The sequence below is a fragment of the Pinus tabuliformis genome, chromosome J (assembly GCF_031772625.1).
Source record: "Pinus tabuliformis cultivar Carrire ecotype Pingquan chromosome J, CPIR1, whole genome shotgun sequence".
Taxonomy (NCBI): domain Eukaryota; kingdom Viridiplantae; phylum Streptophyta; class Pinopsida; order Pinales; family Pinaceae; genus Pinus; species Pinus tabuliformis.
Genome location: NC_142295.1, coordinates 1479471862 through 1479494015, shown reverse-complemented (window position 1 = coordinate 1479494015; position 22154 = coordinate 1479471862). Strand labels below are relative to the sequence as shown.

General features: G+C 35.8%; 1 protein-coding gene across 2 annotated transcripts in view; it reads left to right on the top strand.

Annotated features, from left to right (window-relative positions):
* LOC149232975 (2-alkenal reductase (NADP(+)-dependent)-like) overlaps positions 1 to 18582 on the top strand; it is a 280994-nt gene extending 262412 nt beyond the window's left edge. For both annotated transcript variants that reach the window (XM_089379619.1, XM_089379618.1), the window contains exon 6: positions 17894 to 18582. In XM_089379619.1, the coding sequence (XP_089235745.1) occupies positions 17894 to 18272 (379 nt within the window). In that variant the 3' untranslated portion in view covers positions 18273 to 18582. The remainder of the gene's footprint in view (positions 1 to 17893) is intronic.
* The last annotated feature ends 3572 nt before the right edge of the window (positions 18583 to 22154 follow it).

Here is a 22154-nt window from a genome sequence, read left to right as displayed (position 1 = left end):
TCCAGATCTAGGCCCTAGAGGGTAAGATCTAGATCTCTAGGTTCATCAACATCATTTTGTAGGATATTATTCGAATTAATTTTGCAGTCTAAGGGTTCAAAGAGTTCTAAATCTGGAAAATTGAAAAATTTTATAAGAGAAGATTTTAATTGAGACTTCTGGAAAAAAAAAAATTAAAGGGTTTTAGTGGATTTAAAGAGGTTATGGGCCACCATTTTTGCAGATTGTTTTGCTGTCTAGTTTTAGGGTTTATTGTGCTAATTTCGAATTTTTTTTACAGCCTTCATTGCCATTCTTCTGCATATCCAACAACCCCTTCCCTTCTATCTGCACTCCATCGCTGCCTTTCCACATCCATCAAACCTCCATTGTTGCTCTCAACCCTCGCTGTCTGTTGTCATTCCCTGCAAACTCCTCATTGTTGCATGCCCTCTTCCCTAACTTGTGTTCTCCTTTATCATTGCTCCTTGTTGCTAGGCCCTGTGTCAAACATCTCCCATCCTCCATCGCTCCTGATTACTGTCTGCAGCTTCCCTTCCGTCCATTCCCGCAATCCTCAAACCTTAATCCACAACCTTATTCTCCTCTATTTGCTGCTCTAAACCCATGTCCTTCTGCAAACCTTTACCTGCCCGCTGCCCTTCCATTCCATCTTTCCTCATCACCGTCTCGCTGCGTTCCTCTCTTTGCAACAGCCGCAAACCTTCATGCATCCTTCCCTTCTCCTGTAGCCTTTCCACCTCCTCTCGTTACACTACCTGCAAGCATTTCTATGTAGCATATTCATCCCTCGTCGATCTCCGCTCCATACCGCGTCGTTCACCTACACAGCAAACAGCAAAAAAACATTTGACTTTTATGTTCCTTGTTATATATATGTTTAGGTTAGGCTAAGTTTCATTTTTTTGTTTAGTTTAGTTTTAGGTTTGTACATGGTTAGGGTGATAGCGTATTTGAAATGCATTAGGTTTTATTTTTTTTTAGTTTGGTTAATTTCATTTAGCAATTCGAATTTTTTGTTTAGGCTTTTGTTTTTCGATTTTTTTTATTAATGATTTGATTTTACTTTGTTTTACTTTTCTTTTCTTTTCCTTTTTTACTTTTCATTCTGATTTTGATTTTGATTTTTTTATTTTAATTTTCATTTCAGAAAACATAAATATTTAGAAAATCATAAAAATTCTAAAAAATTAAAATTAAAAAACATTTAAAAAATCTAAAAATTTTAAATTCTTGGTGACGTGAGAATTAAGAAAGAAATAAATTAAGGGATTTGTGCTTAAACATTAAAAGAATTAATGTGGCCTATGGGCCTTTAAAAATTCGATTTATTAACCCATTGATTTGTTTTACTTCTTTATTTTTCACATTAAAGCAATTGCCTAAGGAATAATTGAAATGCTAATTTAAAGTTCCTTGGTGTCTTTGGTGATTGTGTATAAAATCTTAAATTTTCATGAATTTCTATGGTCAAGATGCGATAAATGTTTTAAATCATATTGGAGAAAGTTAATTGTTATAGATCTAAATTCCTAACGAATATCATTCTTCTGGAATCTCTTGCATGATATAGTTTTGGGCATTTATATTGATCATACCTAATTGTCACCATTCGTCACATATTGGAAAATTGTTCTAGATAACTTGTTATTATGAAGTCTTTGGTTAAATCACATTAAAGACACTAGTCTGTAGTCATTTTTATCTCATGATTGTGTCTTATTTAGCCGAGACTTGCTTTAAATTCATCAATTTGTCCATTATTAAAATCTCCTAGATCTTGTGTTCCACTAGCTACCCTCATCCATTCACCTTAGGGACTACCCCCTTGACTTGCCTAGGAGAGAGTCTAAACGGGGTGAGTAAAGATTAGAGTGATAGCCCTTACTATGAGCATTGTCGCAGTGCCTAGACACTTTGTGCGACAACACCTATCATTCATATGAATATGACCAACAAAAAGAGCATTTGCATAAGTGATCCATGCCATGTGAAAGTCCTCATGTAAGTTCAGATCCCTAGCGAAAATCCATCCTTGGCTCTAGAGAGAAGTGGTGGCAGGATTTGCGATGTGGGAAAGCTTGGAGATGCCACATTCCCATAGGTGTTGAATTAAAGGAGCAGGGAGTATGTGGCTTTGTTCACTTCTTGGCCAAGGGTCGAGACCAATGTGAACCTTGTCTCCTTGACCAACTTTCTAAGTCAGCCCATTGTTGATGACCTCAAAGTAATTTAGGACCGCCTGCCATATCATGGAGATATTGGCCCGTGGCTTGTCCTCTCAGTGAATCCACTCTTCCAACGAGACAAGAACTATAGATTTTTGAGTGACAATGGAAGTCCAAAGATTTTGAGAGGAGATGAGCCTCCAACCACACTTGGCTGCCAAAGCCTTGGAAAAGAAAAATAAGTTCTTTAAGCCCAACCCCCCAAGAGTTTGGGCATTGTAACTTTATCCCACTTGACCCAGGGAAGAGCCCTATGATCCTAATTCCCAACCCAAAGAAAATATGAGAAAAGTCTACAATTTTTTTCCAAGAAAGATTTAGGGATCCAAGCCATGGACATCCAATAGATAGGAATAGCTTCAAGGACTGATTTTATAAGCACAAGCCAACCTACACGAGAAAGCTAGCGGAAGGACTAGCTTTTCGAGTGCTTTTCAATCTTGGCTATGAGCGAGCCACTCCTCCTTACTGTAACAATTGGGCCTAAGATGGAAACCGAGTTATTTCAGCACCTCCTCTAGTTGTTTGGAGTCAAAGGGAAGAGTGTGAGAGAGATGGTGAAGCTCCCCTACATCCAAATTGTGCAAAATTTTGGTGTAATTTTTTATATTTATAGATATAACAGTGGCCTTCCCATTAATTGAAAGAATATCTGCTAGCTCACTCACTTCCCTTGGAGAGCCATTGCAGAAGATCAGGATATCATCAATGAACAAAAGGTGATTGATGGACAGATTTTCTGATATAACAGTACCATGGAATTTCAACAACTTCCTTCTCACTATTGTATCTTTCAAGACTTTTTCTCTTTTTCCAGCTTTAATTTTACATACTGAATATGCACCCTTTGATTTTCTAATTTCTCCTCTAAGAAATTCAATTCCTCAAACAAATCAGTAAAATTACCTTGAACTAAATTTGTAGCCTCCATGTCATATTCAACATTTGTGTCCTCTTCCAACCATTCCTCTAAGAGTTTTCATTCTTCCTTGAAATCTATATCTATTTCCTCTAACATAAGACCTTCATAATCCCATACGAGCATTGCATTTGTATGATGTTCTTCATTATTGTCCTCCTTTTGGCTGTATTCCTGAGCCAACTACGTCTTGTTCACTATTGTAATAGGTTCCTGCAAATGTCCTTTAGTAATTGCATTACAAAACTGTGTATAGATTTCAATTATACCTTTATGAGATTGTGCTGCCTCATCTTCCTTCATTATAGGTTTCTGGTAATGTTTTTCTTCAATGCTTTGTAAAGATACTCCTTCCTCTTCTTCACTTGTAACATAATTCAAATTTTGCTTTTCCTCTATCTCTGTGATAGTTGTATATGGATGTCCATATTCATCTTGGATTAATTCATGACAAATCTCGTTCCAAGAATCGAACCTTCAAGACGATTGCTCCCTTTCGGAGGGTGATTCCCCACACAATGAAATCATTTGGGAATAGATCTTGATTCTCTAGGAGATCAAAACTTCTTGATAGTGCCCCCTTTTAACTCAACACTAACTTTAGTTTTAGAATTGAAACGATTAGATCCCAAATCACATGAATTGACAAGCCATTTCAATGTTGAGTTGAAATCACCATCTTTGCAATTTTCGTACATGGACGCTCACCACAATTTGATTTGGGTAGGCAAAGCAATAATAATTCACCGTGGATTGACCATATAATGGTTAATTAATCAATGTCTAGAATTTAGTTTTACATTTCTCAACGCAGGAAATCTCCAAGCCCATGCATTCCCAATATGGCTCAACACAAAAACGAACCATATTCATCCTTCCAACACAATTCCAACCATGAGATCTGACTTCCACTGGAGTTTAACAATCAATCAATACCGAAAGGTTGACTTAGGTGAGGGCCATCTTTACATAGGGTAACTCAATTCTTGTACACATCGATATAGTTCTTCAATTGATATTCAAATCCCTCAACTGGGAAATCGTAATACAAGATTACTATATAAAAAGTCCAAATCATCTTCATATGTTTTACCGTATGCATTGGACCTTTAAGCCAATGATGCTCAGTTCTCCATGGCGGTCTCAACAAACAGGCTAAAACACAAGCGATTGTTATCCTAAAGTTAGAAAGCAATGCCTGCTACTTTTCCTCAACGATTTTCTACCAATGCCAAAGTCTATATCTGCAATAGGAATTCAATCTATAATGAAAAACAGAGACATTCGATTGATATACAATCACATTAATTTCAATCCTCGCTCTGCTTATACAAAGTCATTTTCTTTACCTGTTTTTCTTACAAACCTTCCATGCATAGAACTACTCCCTCATTGAATTGCCTTGGATTCACTATGAGATTTATCTTTCTCACGTGATGGATTTCTCCTAATCTATCATCAATTCTAGACACACATTGAGACTGGAATCTATGGATTATGAATTACACTTACACCGAGACAAATGATGTCATTCTCTTTCATTTATTTAAAGTTTGTACATACATCTATACTCAAAAACTCTCGTTCCTCTCTATGGCCTGATTTCACATTCATTTTTCCATCCCAATGCCCTTAGGCTTACAATAATAAATAGAATTTTTGGAAGAAAGCAGATTTTCTAGATCCTAAAATCACTCCATGATTTATTCCCTAAACCTCTCATGCCTCAAAAGGAAATTTCGCTCGATAAAATATTATCTATTCAATTATCCAAGGCTTATCTTCTAGACTATGACTTATCGTCTCTAGAGAAATACATTCATTAATTTAGAAAAATATACTTATTTTCATTTAGGAATTATAATTCCTCCACAAATGTCATGACCCATTCTTTAAACTTTGTCTTCAAAAGCTTGGTAACTTTGGAATCTAGGATGATCTTGCCTCAAAATAATATTTTAATTCATATAAAGTGTCCTCCTCCCTAGGGCACACCTCCCTAGTCCTCCATGGTTGATTAGGGTCCCTCAAACCATAGGGCACCTCTTGTAGAGCCCATAAACACTAGCTTTAAGTAGGTTTCATCAATACATAATAGAAGAATCCTCTTGATGATTCAATACCTCATCTAAAACTAATCATAAGTGAAAGTGATGCTTCATTTGACCTTCTTTAGGCTTATAAGGCGAATTTTGACTTGGAACCTCATTCACTTTTGCTAGGTCTAGTTGCATCATGTAACCATTCTACTTGTTTAAAGTATGCCATTATTCTTTGTTTAAGGGCTTAAACCATAGTTTTAAAAATTTGAACTCGATTTTGAACAGACCCACCTTTCTAATCAGGCTTCAAACTGAAACAGGGTCATCTGTATTCAATGAACTAGATTTGAAAAAATACATAAAATAATATTTTTAATGAAAAAAATATTTTTAAGATTTCTTACCATGATTACAAACCATTAGAGACAAAATATGCAAAGTTTTCTCATCTATATACCATGTAAGGGTGAATATATCAAAATGGCACCAAGTGCAATGCGTATCAACACCAAAATATGTAATCAATGAGGCTCTAAATGGCCTCTAGAGTCCAAAAACAATGCTTCCAACTACTAGGCGATTAGCCTACCTCAAATCATTGATCAACATAATCATTTTTTAAACTCATCACTAATTTGCCACTGCTAGAAATGGGATCATCAACAAAAACTACATAAACATCATCTGCCTCAAAGTCTTCAGACTCAAATTCCTCAACCTTGTAAAATGGTAGAAATTGAAAAACTTAACATTTCTAACTAATGGTTTTGGTTTGAGTGAAGGGTTCATCTCCTCAAACTTATAATATGGTAGAAAGTGAAAAAGCTTAACATGCCCAACCAATTATTTTTGTTTATTCCTCAACCTTATAAAATGGTAGAAATTGAAAAACTTAACATTTCTAACTAATGGTTTTGGTTTGAGTGAAGGGTTCATCTCCTCAACCTTATAATATGGTAGAAATTGAAAAAGCTTAACATGCCTAACCAATTCTTTTTGTTTGAGAGAAGTTTAAATTTTTTATGCCATGGCTAAGGAGTTCAACAATCAATACCACCAACATCAAGGTAAATCAAGGGATTAGATCACATGCAAAAAAGGATTCCAAGCATAATCATTTCCAAGAATGGCCCTTTCCAATCACTCACCAAACCTCACTCCAGCAACCCTTAGCATATCCTTATGGGTCAAATCTCCTATTTCCAAGAGGATAAGAGTATCTATTTGAAATCTTTCCCTCTGCAATCTGATTAGAACGTAATTATTCACTTGTTTCTCCACAGAGATCCTATGGTTGTGTCTTGCTCTCTCCCTTCTTTAAATCCTCCTCATTTCTCCCCTCCGAGCTCCATCCTCTCTACTAGCATGCAACCTCCCTCTGAGCTTCTTTCCTTATTCTCTCCTTTGTCCTCCCAGTGCAATGGTGATTCCTATCTCAGTGCTCTCTTCATGCATCTCCTCTTGCCCAATTGCCATCTCTTTATCTGTGGGAGTGTTGTGCTCCTCTTGCTCACTTCGTGGCCTTTGCCCCATTGCACACATCACCCTCAAAATCTTCAACACTCCCAGTACACCCCTCTGCCTCTTCCTCCCTTCGCCCAATGGCTTTGAAACATGACTTCCCCCAATTTAGATGCCTCAAAGCAGAGCTAGAACAAGTTAAAGCTCTGGAGAAGCAATGGAAGGAGTGTTTCTCCTCAGAATTGGGGTTCTTATATTACCAATGCACCTCCCTCAGAAAATATCTTGACAAGATCACCCAGTGTTTCTCCCATATTGAACAAGCCTTGTACTCTTTGCGTGACATGGTCGGGAAGAGATTTGCAGAGAACTCAAGCTCTAATGACCGAAGTAGCATGCACTTATAGAAGGAGGAGAAATCCATCAATCAAAGAGAGGAAGGAGTAGACATATTGGTGGCCTCGGTGCAGGCGATATGGACAATCTCTCAAACTTGGTTACAATTTCATCAATATTAGGCCAAATTTCTCCCTCTGCTTCAATTGGCGTATTAGTCATTTAACTGACAGCTTCATGGATTTTCCTTCGATCGCCACAACCCTTGTTAATTGACAAACAGGGCCTCTGTTCCTATCGGAATTGTAATTCCAAAAGAATTACCCAATATCGGCGGGCTTCTATCAATGAGGAATCTGCATTTCTTTACTAAGAATACACTATCAACGGGTAATTTTCTCCAAAGGAACAAAATACACTATCGGTGCTCTAGAACCACTCTTGTGGCCTATAAACAGCCTTTGTGTTAATTCTAAAGAATTAACACTATCGGTGCTTTTATAGCCAACATATTTCATTATACACAATATACACTATCAGCATGTTTAATGCCCTTCCTCCTTCCTTTTCCCGATGCGATAATCAGCAATCGCTATTAGCGGCCTCCAAAGCACCAATACTTGGTTCCTCCCGCCTCCAGGTTTGCGATGCAATTGTCCTTGCAGACCCGATGCCTCTTTCCACCCTTCTATAAAGTTTCGGTTCTAGAATGTCGTGGTTTCGCACTTCGGCAGTTCCTAAGGGCTCTCTACTCTGCTTGCGCTTCTCCGATGCGATATTGGTTCGGACCTGATACAGACATGAACCAAATCCAATAAAGTTTCAAGTCTAGAACAGTGTTCCGCTTAAGAAAATATCATGATTTCTCTGTGTAAACAAAGTTTGCCCGCAGAACTCTATTAGAAAGCCTGCACACACCGATATGAAGGGAAAACGATCCTAAAGGCTTCAGTCAAGCATCACTTTGGAAAATAAGGCGAATTCATCAATTTTCAACTCAGAAGAAAGCATTTTAATAGATACACACATACCTTTATCAATTAGCACAAGGTCATTAATTCAGATAAACAGAGAGAGAAGTTTTCAAGGGATAATGCTTCTGGGCTCTGAACCACCTTTTAGAGTCTCGTTGTTTCTTATTTATAATTAATAGATAAAGCCTTCTCAGCCATTATCCTTTACAAAAGCATGGTTTTTTCATAGAGCGCTTTAAAGCATTCATGCATAAAACTTATTATCGCTTATCTATGAGCGATTATTACAGAATGTTTTATTCTTAATTCTATCTCTATCTTGAATTAGAAAAGCATGGAAATTGTTGGCTAAAGGACCCCACTTCTTTGCCTATAGATTTTTTTTTTTTTACTTTTGTAATATGTTTGAAGACTTTTTCCCTCTAAGTCACATGCTCTTGCATCAGACTCCTATCCATGAGTTCATCTACATAACTGTCCAGTTTCTATAGCATGTCTTCTGTAACCCAAGTAGCTTCAGCGATCGGCTGATCCTTCCACTTTACCAAATACTGGAAGTACTCTTGTCCCCTTGTTTTCTTAAACACCTTCTTGTCCAGAATTCTTTCTGGCTACAAATTCTTTGCTGTGGGTAATTGTTTTACCGAATCAATCTCTTGGGTCTCTTGATCTTGTGCTGTATCATCTGCATTTTCACCTTCATACTTGTACAAGTCTGCAACATTAAAAATTGGTGATATTCCAACATCAGGGGGAACTCAATCTCATAAGCATTTGCAAAGAATTTCCTTAATACTTTGCACAGTCCAATTTTCTTGAACTTCAATTTATTATACTCCCTCTTTGGAAATCTCTCCTTTCTGAGATGTGCTAAAACCAAATCCCCGACTTCAAAGTTCATCTCTCTTCTTCTCATGTCTACTCTGGTTTTTTATTTGATGTTGCTATCCTGTAGCTATTGCTTCACTTTTTCATGTATTGCTTGCATTTCTAATGCAAAGTCTTCACCCTCTACACTTCTCATCTCTTCTTTTCCCAAATTTCTTAATTCAGATATTCCTCTTGGATGAATTCCATAAACAATATGGAATGGACTTTGTCCTATGCTCCTGTTAGGTGAGTCATTATATGCATACTCAGCTTGTGCTAACACTTGATCCCATTGCTTTGGATGTTCTGCAGTAAGGCTCCTTAAAAGATTGCCTAAACTCATGTTCACCACTTCATTCTGTCCATCAGTTTGTGGATGATAGGCAGAACTAAAACTTAATTTAGTTCCTAGTTTCTTCCATAGTTTCCTCCAGAAATTTCCAACAAATTTGGAATCCCTATTTGAGACAATACTTTTGGGCAACCCATGCAATCTTACAATCTCCTTAAAAAACAAATTAGCAATGTGAGAAGCATCACTAGTTTTATAACATGGAATAAAGTGTGCCATTTTTGAAAATCTGTCCACTACAACAAAAATTGAATCATTACCTCTTTGAGTCTTTGGTAAGCCCAACACAAAATCCATACTTACCATATCCCAAGGCCTATTTGGAATTGGTAATGGGATATACAAACCTGTGTTTTGGCTCCTTCCCTTTGCATATTGGCAGACTTTGCAAGTTCTCACATACTTCTCCACTTCAGATTTCATTTTCGGCCAGAAATAAAATCTGTTCAACTGTTCAAAGGTCTTCTCTATGCCAAAATGTCCTTCAAGTCCTCCACTATGTTTCTCTTTGATTAAATTCTCTCTCATTTAACAGTTTGGTATGCACAGTTGATTTTTCTTAAATAACAGTCCATCTTGTAGGAAGTAATCCAACCATCTACTTCTATCCATCAAAACAGGATTTTTATAGGCCTCAAATGCCTCTTTAAAATCTGAATTGGTCTCATATAATTCTTTAAGAAAATCAAAACCCAACACTTGGATTTGACTCTCTTGAAGCAATATATTTCTCCTACTTAAGGCATCTGCAACTTTGTTTGACTGTCCATTTATATGCTTCAAAACAAAATGGAAACCTTGAAGATACTCTACCCATTTAGCATGTTTCTAGCTAAGCTTTGGCTGCTGCATTATAAACTGTAATGCATGGTTATCTGAATAAAGAATAAATTCTTTTGACATTAAATAATGCCTTCATTTCTTCAATCACTGCACAATTGCATAGAACTCCTTATCATAAGAAGAATACTTCCTTTTTGAATCATTTAACTTTTCACTAAAATAGGCTATTGGCCTATCTTCCTGGCTTAAAACACCTCCAATTGCTTCTCCGCTGGCATCACACTTCACTTGAAAAGGTTTGTTAAAATCAGGCAAAACCAAAATAGGCTTTTTAGTGATTTTCTTCTTTAACAGCTGAAATTTTTTCTCTGCTTCAGCAGTCCATTTAAATGGTTGTTTGTCCTTCTTTATGGTCTCAATAATAGGTGCATTAATCTTACTAAAATTCTTAATGAATTTTCTATAAAAGCTAGCAAGACCATGAAAACTCCTTACCTCAAAAACACTCTTGGGTGAAGGCCACTCCATAATTGCCTTGATCTTCTCTGGATCCATCTTCAGCCCTTCAGCAGAAATAACAAATCCCAAGTACACTAGCTCTTCTTTCATGAATGAACACTTCTTCAAATTCAACAGTAATTTTTCTTGCTGCAGCCTTTGTAAGACATAATTCAAATGCCTCACGTGCTCCTCCTTAGACCTGTTGTAGACTAATATATCGTCCAAATATACTATTACAAACTTACCAATGAACTCTTTAAGAACTTCATTCATGAGTCTCATGAATGTACTTGGTGCATTTGACAACCCAAAAGGCATTACTCTCCACTCATACAATCCCTCATTTGTCTTAAAAGTGGTTTTCCACTCATCCCCTTCTCTTATCCTTATCTGATGATACCCACTTTTAAGATCTAGTTTTGAAAAATATTTTGCTCCACTCAAGCAATCCATTAAATCTTCAATTCTAGGTAATGGAAATCTGTACCTGATTGTGATTTTATTGATGGCTCTTGAATCTGTACACATTCTCCAGCCTCCATCTTTCTTTGGGCTCAACACTGTTGGTACTGCGCAAGGACTCAAGCTTTCTCTGATCAACCCTTTGTCAAGAAATTCTTGCACCTGCTTCCTAACCTCTTCATTTTCTGTAGGAGTCATTCTGTAAGCTGCTTTGTTAGGTAGACTTGCTCCAGGAATCAAATCTATATGATGACTGATTCTTCTAATGGGTGGTAATTCATTAGGCAAATCATCAACAATAATATCACAATATTTCTCCAACATTTCTTGAATTTCAATGGGTAAATCAGAAACTTTAGTAGAAGTCATTATTACCTTGGGCTTGCAAATTATAGCAAAATTTACCTCATTTTCTTCAATCTACTTCAAGTATTCCTTTCCTCCAAGTAACAGAGTTTTTGGATCAGTCTTCTTTCCTGGTACATCTTCTTCTTGCAAAGGCAGTAACGTATGATTGACACCATACTTCCAAACTTGTAGGTGCTTCTTTTCCCATCATGCATGGCTCCTCTGTCATATTGCCAAGGTCTTCCAAGCAATATGTGACACACATCCATTGGCATCACATCACAAACGATTTTATCTTTATACTTGCCCACCTGAAATTCCACTTCACATTGTTCATTTACCAACAGTTGATGTCCCTTTTGCAACCATGACACCTTGTAAGGTGTTGGATGTTTCATTATCTTCAGCTTCAATTTCTCCACCACTTCTGTAGAGACCAAATTATCAGTGCTGCCACTATCAATGATTATCTGGCAACATTTCCCTTGGACTTTACACACTGTCCTGAACAAAGTCTTCCTTTGTGATGGTTCAACCATCTCCTTTGCTGGCTTGAGCAAAACTTTATTAACTACCAAAGATTCTCCTCTCTATGGTATATTTTCTTCTTCTACTACTGTTGTCATTGGTGCTTCTCCCTCAATTGGAGCAACAATTGCATTCTTCTGATTTGTTTCTGCATTCTCTAGGCACTCAAAACCTCTGTGTCCCAGCTTTTTACATCTGTAACATCTTATTTCTCTGCCTCTTCTTCCTTTAGAAAAACTCCCTCTGCCTTTTGCATCACCTCCTGTGGGTGCATGTTGGGTTGAGCTACTGCTAGTTCCATCTTTAGGTGCTGTAGATCTTCCTCTACCACCTAGACTTCCCCTTCCTCAAAAAGTACCTCTCTGTCTGGCAGACTGTTTCCTCATGAGTTTTTCTTCAGCTTCAAATGCTATCTGATAAGCTTCCTCTACTATTTTAGGAGATAGTAGACTTATCTTGAATGTCCATATTGAGGCCATTCATATATCTAGCCACCTTCTCATCTGTATCTTGGGCTTCTCCAGCTCTTATGCTTACCTTATAGAACTCCTCTGTGTATTCTTTCACTGTCAAAGATCTCTGTCTAAGATTTTGCATTTGTCTAAACAAAGTTTGTTGATAATTACTTGGCAAAAACTTACCTCTTAGCTTTGTTACCATCCTGCTCCAATTCTTGATTGGTTGCTTGCCAAGTCTCTTCCTTTCTACCTACACACCATCCCACCAAAGCGCTGCATGGCCTTTTAGCTTGGTGATAGCAAACTTCACTTTCTTCTCATCTTCTGTTTCTTCATAGTCGAAGAATTTCTCCATGCCATTAATCCAGTCTATCAATTCTTCTGGATTTAGTCCTCCTTCATATATTGATACCTCGGTCTTTGGCCTAGCTGTGGATCTCAACACTGACTAAAAGAACCTCATCTTAGGAGTAATTGCTACAACTTCCTCCTCTGCAGCTTCAACCTCAGGTTCACTAACATCTCCATCATCTATGTTCCTGCCTATTGTTAATGCATCCAATCTAGCTTGCATCTGTTGCACAGCTTCCATTACTTCAGCATTTGCAACAAGCCGTCCTCTTCCACCACGTCCTCGTCCTCTTCCAAATCTGAAAGCCATAGTAACTTTCCTTCTCCTGCTTCTAATATTCAATCCAATGTCAGATGGCTACTCTAATACCACTAATGGTGGCCTGGGTGTAGGCGATATGGACAACCTCTCAAACCTGGTTACAATTTCATCAATATCAGGCCAAATTTATCCCTCTGCTTCAATTGGCATATCAATCATTTAACTGAAATCTTCATGGATTTTCCTCCGATCGCCACAACTCTTGTTAATTGACAAACAGGGCCTCTGTTCCTATCGGAACTGTAATTCCAAAAGAATTACCCAAAACACTATCGGCGGGCTTTTATCAATGAGGAATCTGCATTTCTTTACGCAAAATACACTATCGGCGGGTAATTTTTTCCAAAGGAACAAAAATACACTATCGGTGCTCTAGAACCACTCTCGCGGCCTATAAACAGCCTTTGTGTTAATTCTGAAGAATTAACACTATCGGTGCTTTTATAGCCAACGTATTTCATTATACACAATATACACTATCGACATGTTTAATGCCCTTCCTCCTTCCTTTTCCTGATGCGATAATCAGCAATCACTATCGGCGGCCTCCAAAGCACCAATACTTGGTTCCTCCCGCCTCCAGGTTTGTGATGCGATCGTCCTCGCGGACCCGATGCCTCTTTCCGCCCTTCTCTATAATGTTTTGGTTCTAGAATGTTGGGGTTTCGCACTTCGGCAGTTCCTAAGGGCTCTCTACTCCGCTTGCGCTTCTTCGATGCAATATTGGTTCGGACTTGATATGGGCATGAACCAAATCCAATAAAGTTTCAAGTCCGGAACAGTGTTCCGCTTAAGAAAATATCATGATTTCTCTGTGTAAACAGAGTTTGCCCACAGAACTCTGTAAAACGACTTAGAAAGCCTGCACGCGCCGATATGAAGGGAAAATGATCCTAAAGGCTTCAGTCAAGCATCACTTTGGAAAATAAGGTGAATTCATCAATTTTCAACTCAGAAGAAAGCAATTTAACAAATACACGCATACCATTATCAATTAGCAGAAGGCCATTAATTCAAATAAACAGAGAGAGAAGTTTTCAAGGGATAATGCTTCCGAGCTCTGAACTGCCTTTTAGAGTCTCGTTGTTTCTTATTTATAATTAATAGATAAAGCCTTCTCAGCCATTATCCTTTACAAAAGCATGGTTTTTTCATAGAGCACTTTAAAGAATTCATGTATAAAACTTATTATCGCTTATCTATGAGCGATTATTACAGAATGTTTTATTCTTAATTCTATCTCTATCTTGAACTAGAAAAGCATGGAAATTGCTGGCTAAAGGACCCCACTCCTTTGCTTGTAGATTTTTTATTTATTTTTGTAATATGTTTGAAGACTTTTTCCCTCTAAGTCACATGCTCCTGCATCACATATTCAACTGTGCATAGGACTCCATGAGAATTGTCCAGATTTAGTTGTACATATTCTAGTGTTTTGCTTTTCATCTTAGTGAACTATGAAAAGTAAATGCATTCTTCTGTTGCAGCAATATGTTAGAATCTACAAGTTAAATGTGGTAGGTAAAATAGGTGATAATAAATCTCATGTAAAAGGAGGAAAATATAGATCAAGGATTTTTCTACGGTTCCTCTCCTTATCTGGTTAAAAGCATTGTATCAAGGCGTTAGCCTCTCTTTTTTCGAATGAATATAATATGACCAACTGTGTTAAAAAAAAAGGTACATCAAGGGATTCATGCTCTTGACTAAATCTCAATCCCATACCCTCATACATGATAGAATTCAATAAAAATGTTGCAACCCTACCAATCCTAAGAAAACTGCAAAGTCTATTGAATTTTGAGTGGGATATGAAATTCTACTTTCTCTATATGAAGTCCATAAGGTTGGAATCACTCTCAAACATCTTGAAACAATTAATGGTAATGTTAACAATTCAAGGATAAAAAGGAAAGATAAAGGAAATGTAAAAAATAAAATAAAAGGTACATCAAGGGATTCATGCTCTTGACTAAGTCTCAATCCCATACCCTCATACATGATAGAATTCAATAAAAATGTTGCAATCCTACAAATCCTAAGAAAACTGCAAAGTCTATTGAATTTTGAGTGGGATATGAAATTCTACTTTCTCTATATGAAGCCCGTAAGGTTGGAATTACTCTCAAACATCCTAAAACAATTAATGGTAATGTTAACAGTTCAAGGTTAAAAAGGAAAGATAAAGGAAATGTAAAAAAAAAAAAGGTAAAGGATGAAAAGGAAAGATAATGGAAATGTCAACTTTTACTTTAAGAATTTAACATTTTCATTGATTGCCATCATTGGTAGGGTTGAGTTAGGTTTTTTGGTTAGGTTTAGTGTTAACAAGGGGGAGTGTTGGTTTTATAGCTAAGGGGGCAGGGGAGGGGGGGAGTTTAAGGAAGAAAACAACTCTTTGTTTCCTCCAAAACCACTTGAAAATGGCTACCATGGGTCCCAAACTTCTCCACACATGTGAGATCTGACCGACCAAATTTGGAGCGGAACCAACCTGTTTAGGCAGATTGGTACCTTACTGATCCCTAAACTATATTTTTCTACCTGATCATTGGCTAAGGTTGCTAATTGTCTAGTTTGACTGATTACCCGTTTAAACTGGATGGTTTTTAAAGCTATGGCTTTTAGAAGATATCAACTATGCCACATGGCATGTCCTCATATGAATACTTTCTTCCAAACATGTAGAGCATTACCTCAAGCAAAGTATAATGCCCAATATATGGCTCAACGGTGAAACATTGCCTCCAAATATGTGGAATCCACTTTGGATAAAGTGTAATCCTCATACAAGGGGGTAGACTCATGATCAAGCAACCAAAATGCTCCTTAGAAATGGAATGCTCCCCATCAAGTGATCTCCTTTTACTAAATAAATGCTTCCACTGCCACATGGCCTCATCCAAGTTAGTTCGTTTCTCTTGTAGCCTCTTCCCTTGTCACTTGTCATGTCTTGGGCTTCCTCCAAGTTGCATGTTTTGTTCCTCTAGGCTTTGTCTTGTCACATGACATGCTTTGAACCTCCTGTAATGTACATGACATTACTACTTCTGGCTATAGTTGACCGCTCAGCCCACCATAAGTCATTCTCTAGACCCCTAATATGGTGGGACATTCCTTGTCTAGGGCTCCATTCCTCAACTATGCCAAGTGTGCTAGAGTGGAATCCCCAAGTGCAATGTGCTTCTAGAGAGTCTTGATCAACTTGTCATTATTCTTGAACTCCAAGGGTCTCCTTTTTTGCTCGATAAGATAGGAAAGCCCATGAAAATGGGAAATGGAGCATATATTTTCAAAGGGGAATAGATCCAATCACTTATGAGTTGCGACTCACATCACGAGGTAATTTTTATACAGGTTTTCATAGGAAGTCCTTATTAAGAGGTTTGAAATCTTAATTAGTTGGGAGAATGGTTGTTTTCCTGGTTGTTGGGTACATAAACCTCTCTGTGTATAAAGAAGCTCCTATTTTGAATTGTGTTGTCATTACATATGTAGAAAGTACCATTGTGCATGGTGAATTACACCTCCATTTCATGGTTGGTGTTAATGTATATGTAAAAAGATAGTGGGTTGAATGAGTGTATTCGTGGATGTCATTGGTTTTTTCATTTGTTATTTTTTAAATTCATATTTTTTCTGTTTACTTTGGGTCAACCTTGGCTGCAATACGTCTTCAACATTTCGGTTTTCCCCACTAAGCCTACTAGAATGATCATATTTTGGTTTTGGTATTGCAATGCTTGATTCTTTTACCTCTTATATGCAAGTGAGTTTTGTCATGATTGTAAAGTGGTTGTCTGTTCATTTTGTTTTTACACCTGTGAAGTCTTCTTGTCACCTAACTGACATTTATTGATGGGTCAAAATCTTGAAGGTCTTTTTCCCTGCAATTTTTAATTTTATTTTATTTAAATCATTCAAATTTTGAAAATGCACAAATTGACAATTTCTCAAACTATATCCTTGTTGAGTGTAGGAATTTTCAATTATGAAGGCTTTTGTTAATCCGTGATTATCATTATTTTTGTTAATATTTTGCAAACAAAAATTTTAATTAAAAAATACAAATATTTGTTTCACTCATTTCCAGTTACTTTCCAAATGGAATTGATATCTATTTTGAGAATATGCCTTTTCACCATATAAGTTTTCAATTAAACATGAAGGGTTTAAGTGGATCTGTTGTTAGTCATAGATTGTTATTATATCTGGTTTATTATAAATTGTTAAATATGAAGGGTTTAAGTGGATCACTGTTGTTAGTCATAGATTGTTATTGGTTTATTATTCATTGTTATTATATCTTGTTTACTAGAGAGCTTTTTTTTAATGATAATAATAATAATTATCTAATTTTAAAATTAGAGTTAAGTTAGATATCAAATTGAATATACCCCTTTGTAGTGATTTGATTGCTGAAGTTTATTCTATCTTATTTATTAGAGATTGTTTTTTTTAATGATAATAATAATAATTATGTAATTTTAAGATTCGAGTTAAGTTAGACACCAAATTGAATACACCTCTTTGTAGTGATTTGACTGCTGAAGTTTACTGAGATATAAATACTCTACTTTTTTCTGGATTTAAAGATCTGATCTCTTAAAAAATATATATACTCTTAACCATTGAACCCATTTAAACTGTAACATGGTTATATTTTTATTTTAGATATATTCAAAGTTCAAACTAATTTAAATTAACTGATTGATAGCATGATTGTATTTTTACTTTGGGATGTATTCAAACCAATTTAGGACTGATTGTTAAGAAGATCTCCGAACAAAGCCTTAAGTTTGACATATAAATTTGTGTTTCACTTATTTAACTGATTGATAGCATGATTGTATTTTTACTTTGGGATGTATTCAAACCAATTTAGGACTGATTGTTAAGAAGATCTCCGAACAAAGCCTTAAGTTTGACATATAAATTTGTGTTTCACTTATTCCCAGGCACTTGCCGAACGGGATTGATATCTATTTTGACAATGTGGGAGGTGAGATGCTTGACGCAGTTCTGGAAAATATGAACCACCATGGGCGTATTGTTTTTTGTGGGATGATCTCACAATATAATCTGGAGGAAAGACGAGGCATTAAAAACTTGGGGCATGTGATAACCAAGAGGCTAAAGATAGAAGGCTTCATTATCTATGACTATTGGGACAAGTACCCTCAGTTTGTGGAGAAGGTAAGGGAATACCTAAAAGAAGGAAATATAGTTTATGTTGAAGATATTGCTCATGGCTTGGAGAGTGCACCAGCCGCTCTTGTTGGTTTATTTGAAGGTAAAAACATTGGAAAGCAAGTTGTGAGCCTTAGTAATGAATAATGGAAAGTAAAAATAAATGCAATTATCAAGAACTAGACGAGGATTTTAAGTGAGGTGATATAGGTCTTATTTCATTCTGTGTGGGGCGAGTTTTAAACAGTATACAGTATATTTTTATTTTAGAATATGTTTAGTAAATGTTAGAGACTGGCAGTTACCGATTCATCATGTGGTTAAAAAAAAATGTTAGAGACTAGTTTTGAACAATATCCTTTTATTTAAACATATTAAAAGAATATGTTTAGCAAATTAAATTTCTCAATGTAACATCAAGAGAATTATTGTTTTGTGAGCATTTTGTTTATGTAATTTTTTATTAATGTTATTTTTGTTATTTTGGGTTTTTATAGATTTATAGTTTCATAGTAGAGCATCGAAATCGAAATTTGTACATTTTTTAATATAAAAGAATTAATAAATGATATGGAATTTAATAGATTAGAAAAATTATATATTTAAATTTTTTGATTGATATTATTGTTTTATCGATTTGGGTTTAAGATAGATCTAAATTGGTATAATTTATGTTGATGTAGTTTGTGTTTAGATATTTTGATTTTATTTTATTTATTTATCATTTTCAATTATAAAAATAACATTAACAAGTTTGTGTGATAATTAGATATTGAATCCTCTCGAAAGTTATTTTACAAAAATCAAGAATCAAAATACCTAATCAAGTACTTGATTGTATGCCTTCCATGTGATCTCCCATCATCTAACATAACTAAGCAATATGATACTGCCATGGAATGGAATCTAGGATGGCAGATACAAAGTGTTAATTCGTACTTGTAATGCAAATATACAAAACCTTTAGTTAGAATTCCTTATTAAGGTGTATAATATGTTAGTTTGTGCACATGTTTTCAGTTATACTTTCATGTATTCACACTTAAATAATAAAAAAAATTCAAAAATGCAGAAATTAAATGGGCTTGTAAATACCACATGTTATGATAATTGATATTTTTCAAGCAAAACAAATTATTAACAAAGTAATTAAACATGATGTTAATAGGCTATTATAATTGCAAATGAGATTTTCAAATTGTTAATTATATTCAAAATATTTAAACTAATAAGATACTACTAATTATATTCAAAATAATGGTTTATAATTAAGCCTTCTAGATGGTTAACCAAGAAAAAAACAAAGGAAAATGAACTAGGAAAACACTTCAAAATATCCATTGGTGGGGATGGGTGGGCCTTAAAACCATAAGAGATCATAGGGGGACATCCCATTGATCTAAAAAGATCAAACTATGATAATTTCATTTATTATAATAACTATTTGGAGAAAGTTCCTTCATACTAATAGCTGGGTATTAACATTCATCATCACCTTAACTTGAATTATAACATTGAGAAAAAGATAATTGGAAGTTGGAAAGCCTATTATGGGCTTGAAAACAGTTGTAAGTCAACATATATTTGGGTATGGAGTAAAAAAAAGTTTCTCTTGGAGATTATCATCATCCATGTTATTTTATATGGATGTGAGGTTTGGGGTTGCGATATATCTAGAGCATCATGGAGGAAGATCGAGTTGATTCAAAAACAATTTATAACCTACAAGCTCAAGATTAAAGGATATACTCCCTACCCTATCCTCTTGATTGAAATCATCACTTCCCCCATTGAAAGCATGGCTATGATTAAGTATCTTATGTATAAGAAGAAGTTATACAACATGGAAGCCAAAATCCCCACCTCCATCTCAAGCGAGGTTGGCATAAGGATGCCCAATCTTGGCTAGACCATTAGGGGGTAAAGGAGGAGATCATCACTGATTCTAGCCTATTTCAAAGTAAAATCAAAAGAATGAATAAAAGAGTAGCATGTTGAGCTCTCAAATCCACATAATTTGACCATTCCTACTAGTACAATCATTCTTCCCATATTAGGTATTGCCATTCTTCCATTCACCTATGTTGTGGAAGTTTCTCAACAAGATGCAAATTGGATTGTCAATAATCGACAATTTGATGATTAGTTTGAAAGTTAATTAGGCTCATATGTTTTTGGGTTTATTCATCATAAAACTAAGGTTAAAATGGTTTGTGAAAGTGAATTTCTTATGGCTTTATCATGCTTAAATTTGTTACTCAATTTTCATCTTAATCTAATTTGTAAAAAGTTATGGGGTTATTGTTTAATTTTTTTAAATGGATGTTGCTTTATCACATATTTTCATCTTGATGAAATAGCAACTAGGTACTTAAATTTTACTTGATTTTTTTTGGATAAAATGTATGTTTTTTATCTACATGTTTATGGTTGAAAATTACATGTTTGTACACTTGGAATAAAGTAAAATCGAAATCCCAATTTAAAGAGTTTGGGTGTGAATGTAACATGGATAGGAACATGAATATATGTACAAGTTTGATGCTCATGCTTATCACATGAATTTCTGTCAACTAGTGTTGGTTTTAAGTATTGTTACATACCCTTAAATCTATTGGAAAATTCAAAGTGGTAGCTTATTAATCAATTTTCCTTAACCTTAATATTTGCTTGTGAACTTAGTTAGTCTTCTTGTGTTATTTTACTTAGGTATTTTCATCAAACAAATATCAAGAACATAAATATTAACAATAAAGGACTCGAAAATTAGGCTCTCAGTTAGGGCAAATCCCCTCCAAGGGGGAAACCAGGAAAACTCCTCTTCTTATATAATCCACTTCAAGGTGAGACACAAAGACCCGACCATATACCAAGTCCTTCTACAAGTACCAAGTCATCCCTTCCGACAAGTATTTCCTTGATCTAGCACCAACTAGCTTCAAACTGCAACTTTGACCTCCCAGCTTCAATATTGCTTCTTCGACCTACAACTTTGACCTCCGAGCTTCAATACTACTTCGTTTACCTGCAACTTTGGCCCTTGAAACTGCTACAGAGACTCTAATCCAATCTCCTCTTGAGACCTTCCTTGAGCAAGAGAACTCCAACCAAGGTCAATGAGGTCATTATAGGGTAACTCTTCCTTTCAGCTTCAAGAGACTGCACCTTTTCCTACTGCAACACCGATCTTCAATTTCAGCCTTTCTTGGAAGTTGCAAAAACCCTAATTCATCACATGTGTGAGAGAGATTGAGCCCAAAAACAATATTTGTGTCCTTCCTTTCTTCTTCTAGACTTTCTCTCTCTTCTTCTTTTGTTTCCTAGCTACAAATTGAACGTTCTTCTTAAGATCGAACTTCTTGGTGAGTGAGTGACAAATGAGATTGAACTGCTCCTTTATATAGTCTTTCCAAGGGGTCGAATTCCCTCCTTTCAGCCAACTTGAAGCTACCAATGCCAACTTGCACTTTTGGAGTTTCCAAGACTTTCTAGACTCAAAATAAATTATTTTTCCAATTACATTTTGCCCGAAAGGGTCTTATAAACATGATGATTCCTTTGACTCATGATAATAAATCCTAAGACCTAACAAACCCTAGAAACATGAAGAACATTCTTATACCTAATAATAACTTTTTATTTTCTTTTTTTGTTTGTTACATAGGATACATATTGAAATGAGTACAACAATAATTATGATGACCGAAGCTAGTTACATTTTCAACACTCCATCTTAACTAGGGAGGTATTCATAATTGTACAACTAATAAAATATCATTCTCAAACTGAAGAATTTTCATAAGAAGAGTTGGATTGATAAGCCAAATTTTAAGCATCAATAATATAACCAACACTGTCATTGAGGCCTAACTTGACCAACTCAACTTCATTCAAGAGCATTATGCTAAGAGGCTTTACATGTGATACTACTACCTCTACAAGCCACATGCCCCGTCTAAATGTCTACAAGGTATGTCCTTTTAGGACTATTCTTATCTTGGATCTTCAATCCTGAGCCCTTAAAGAATG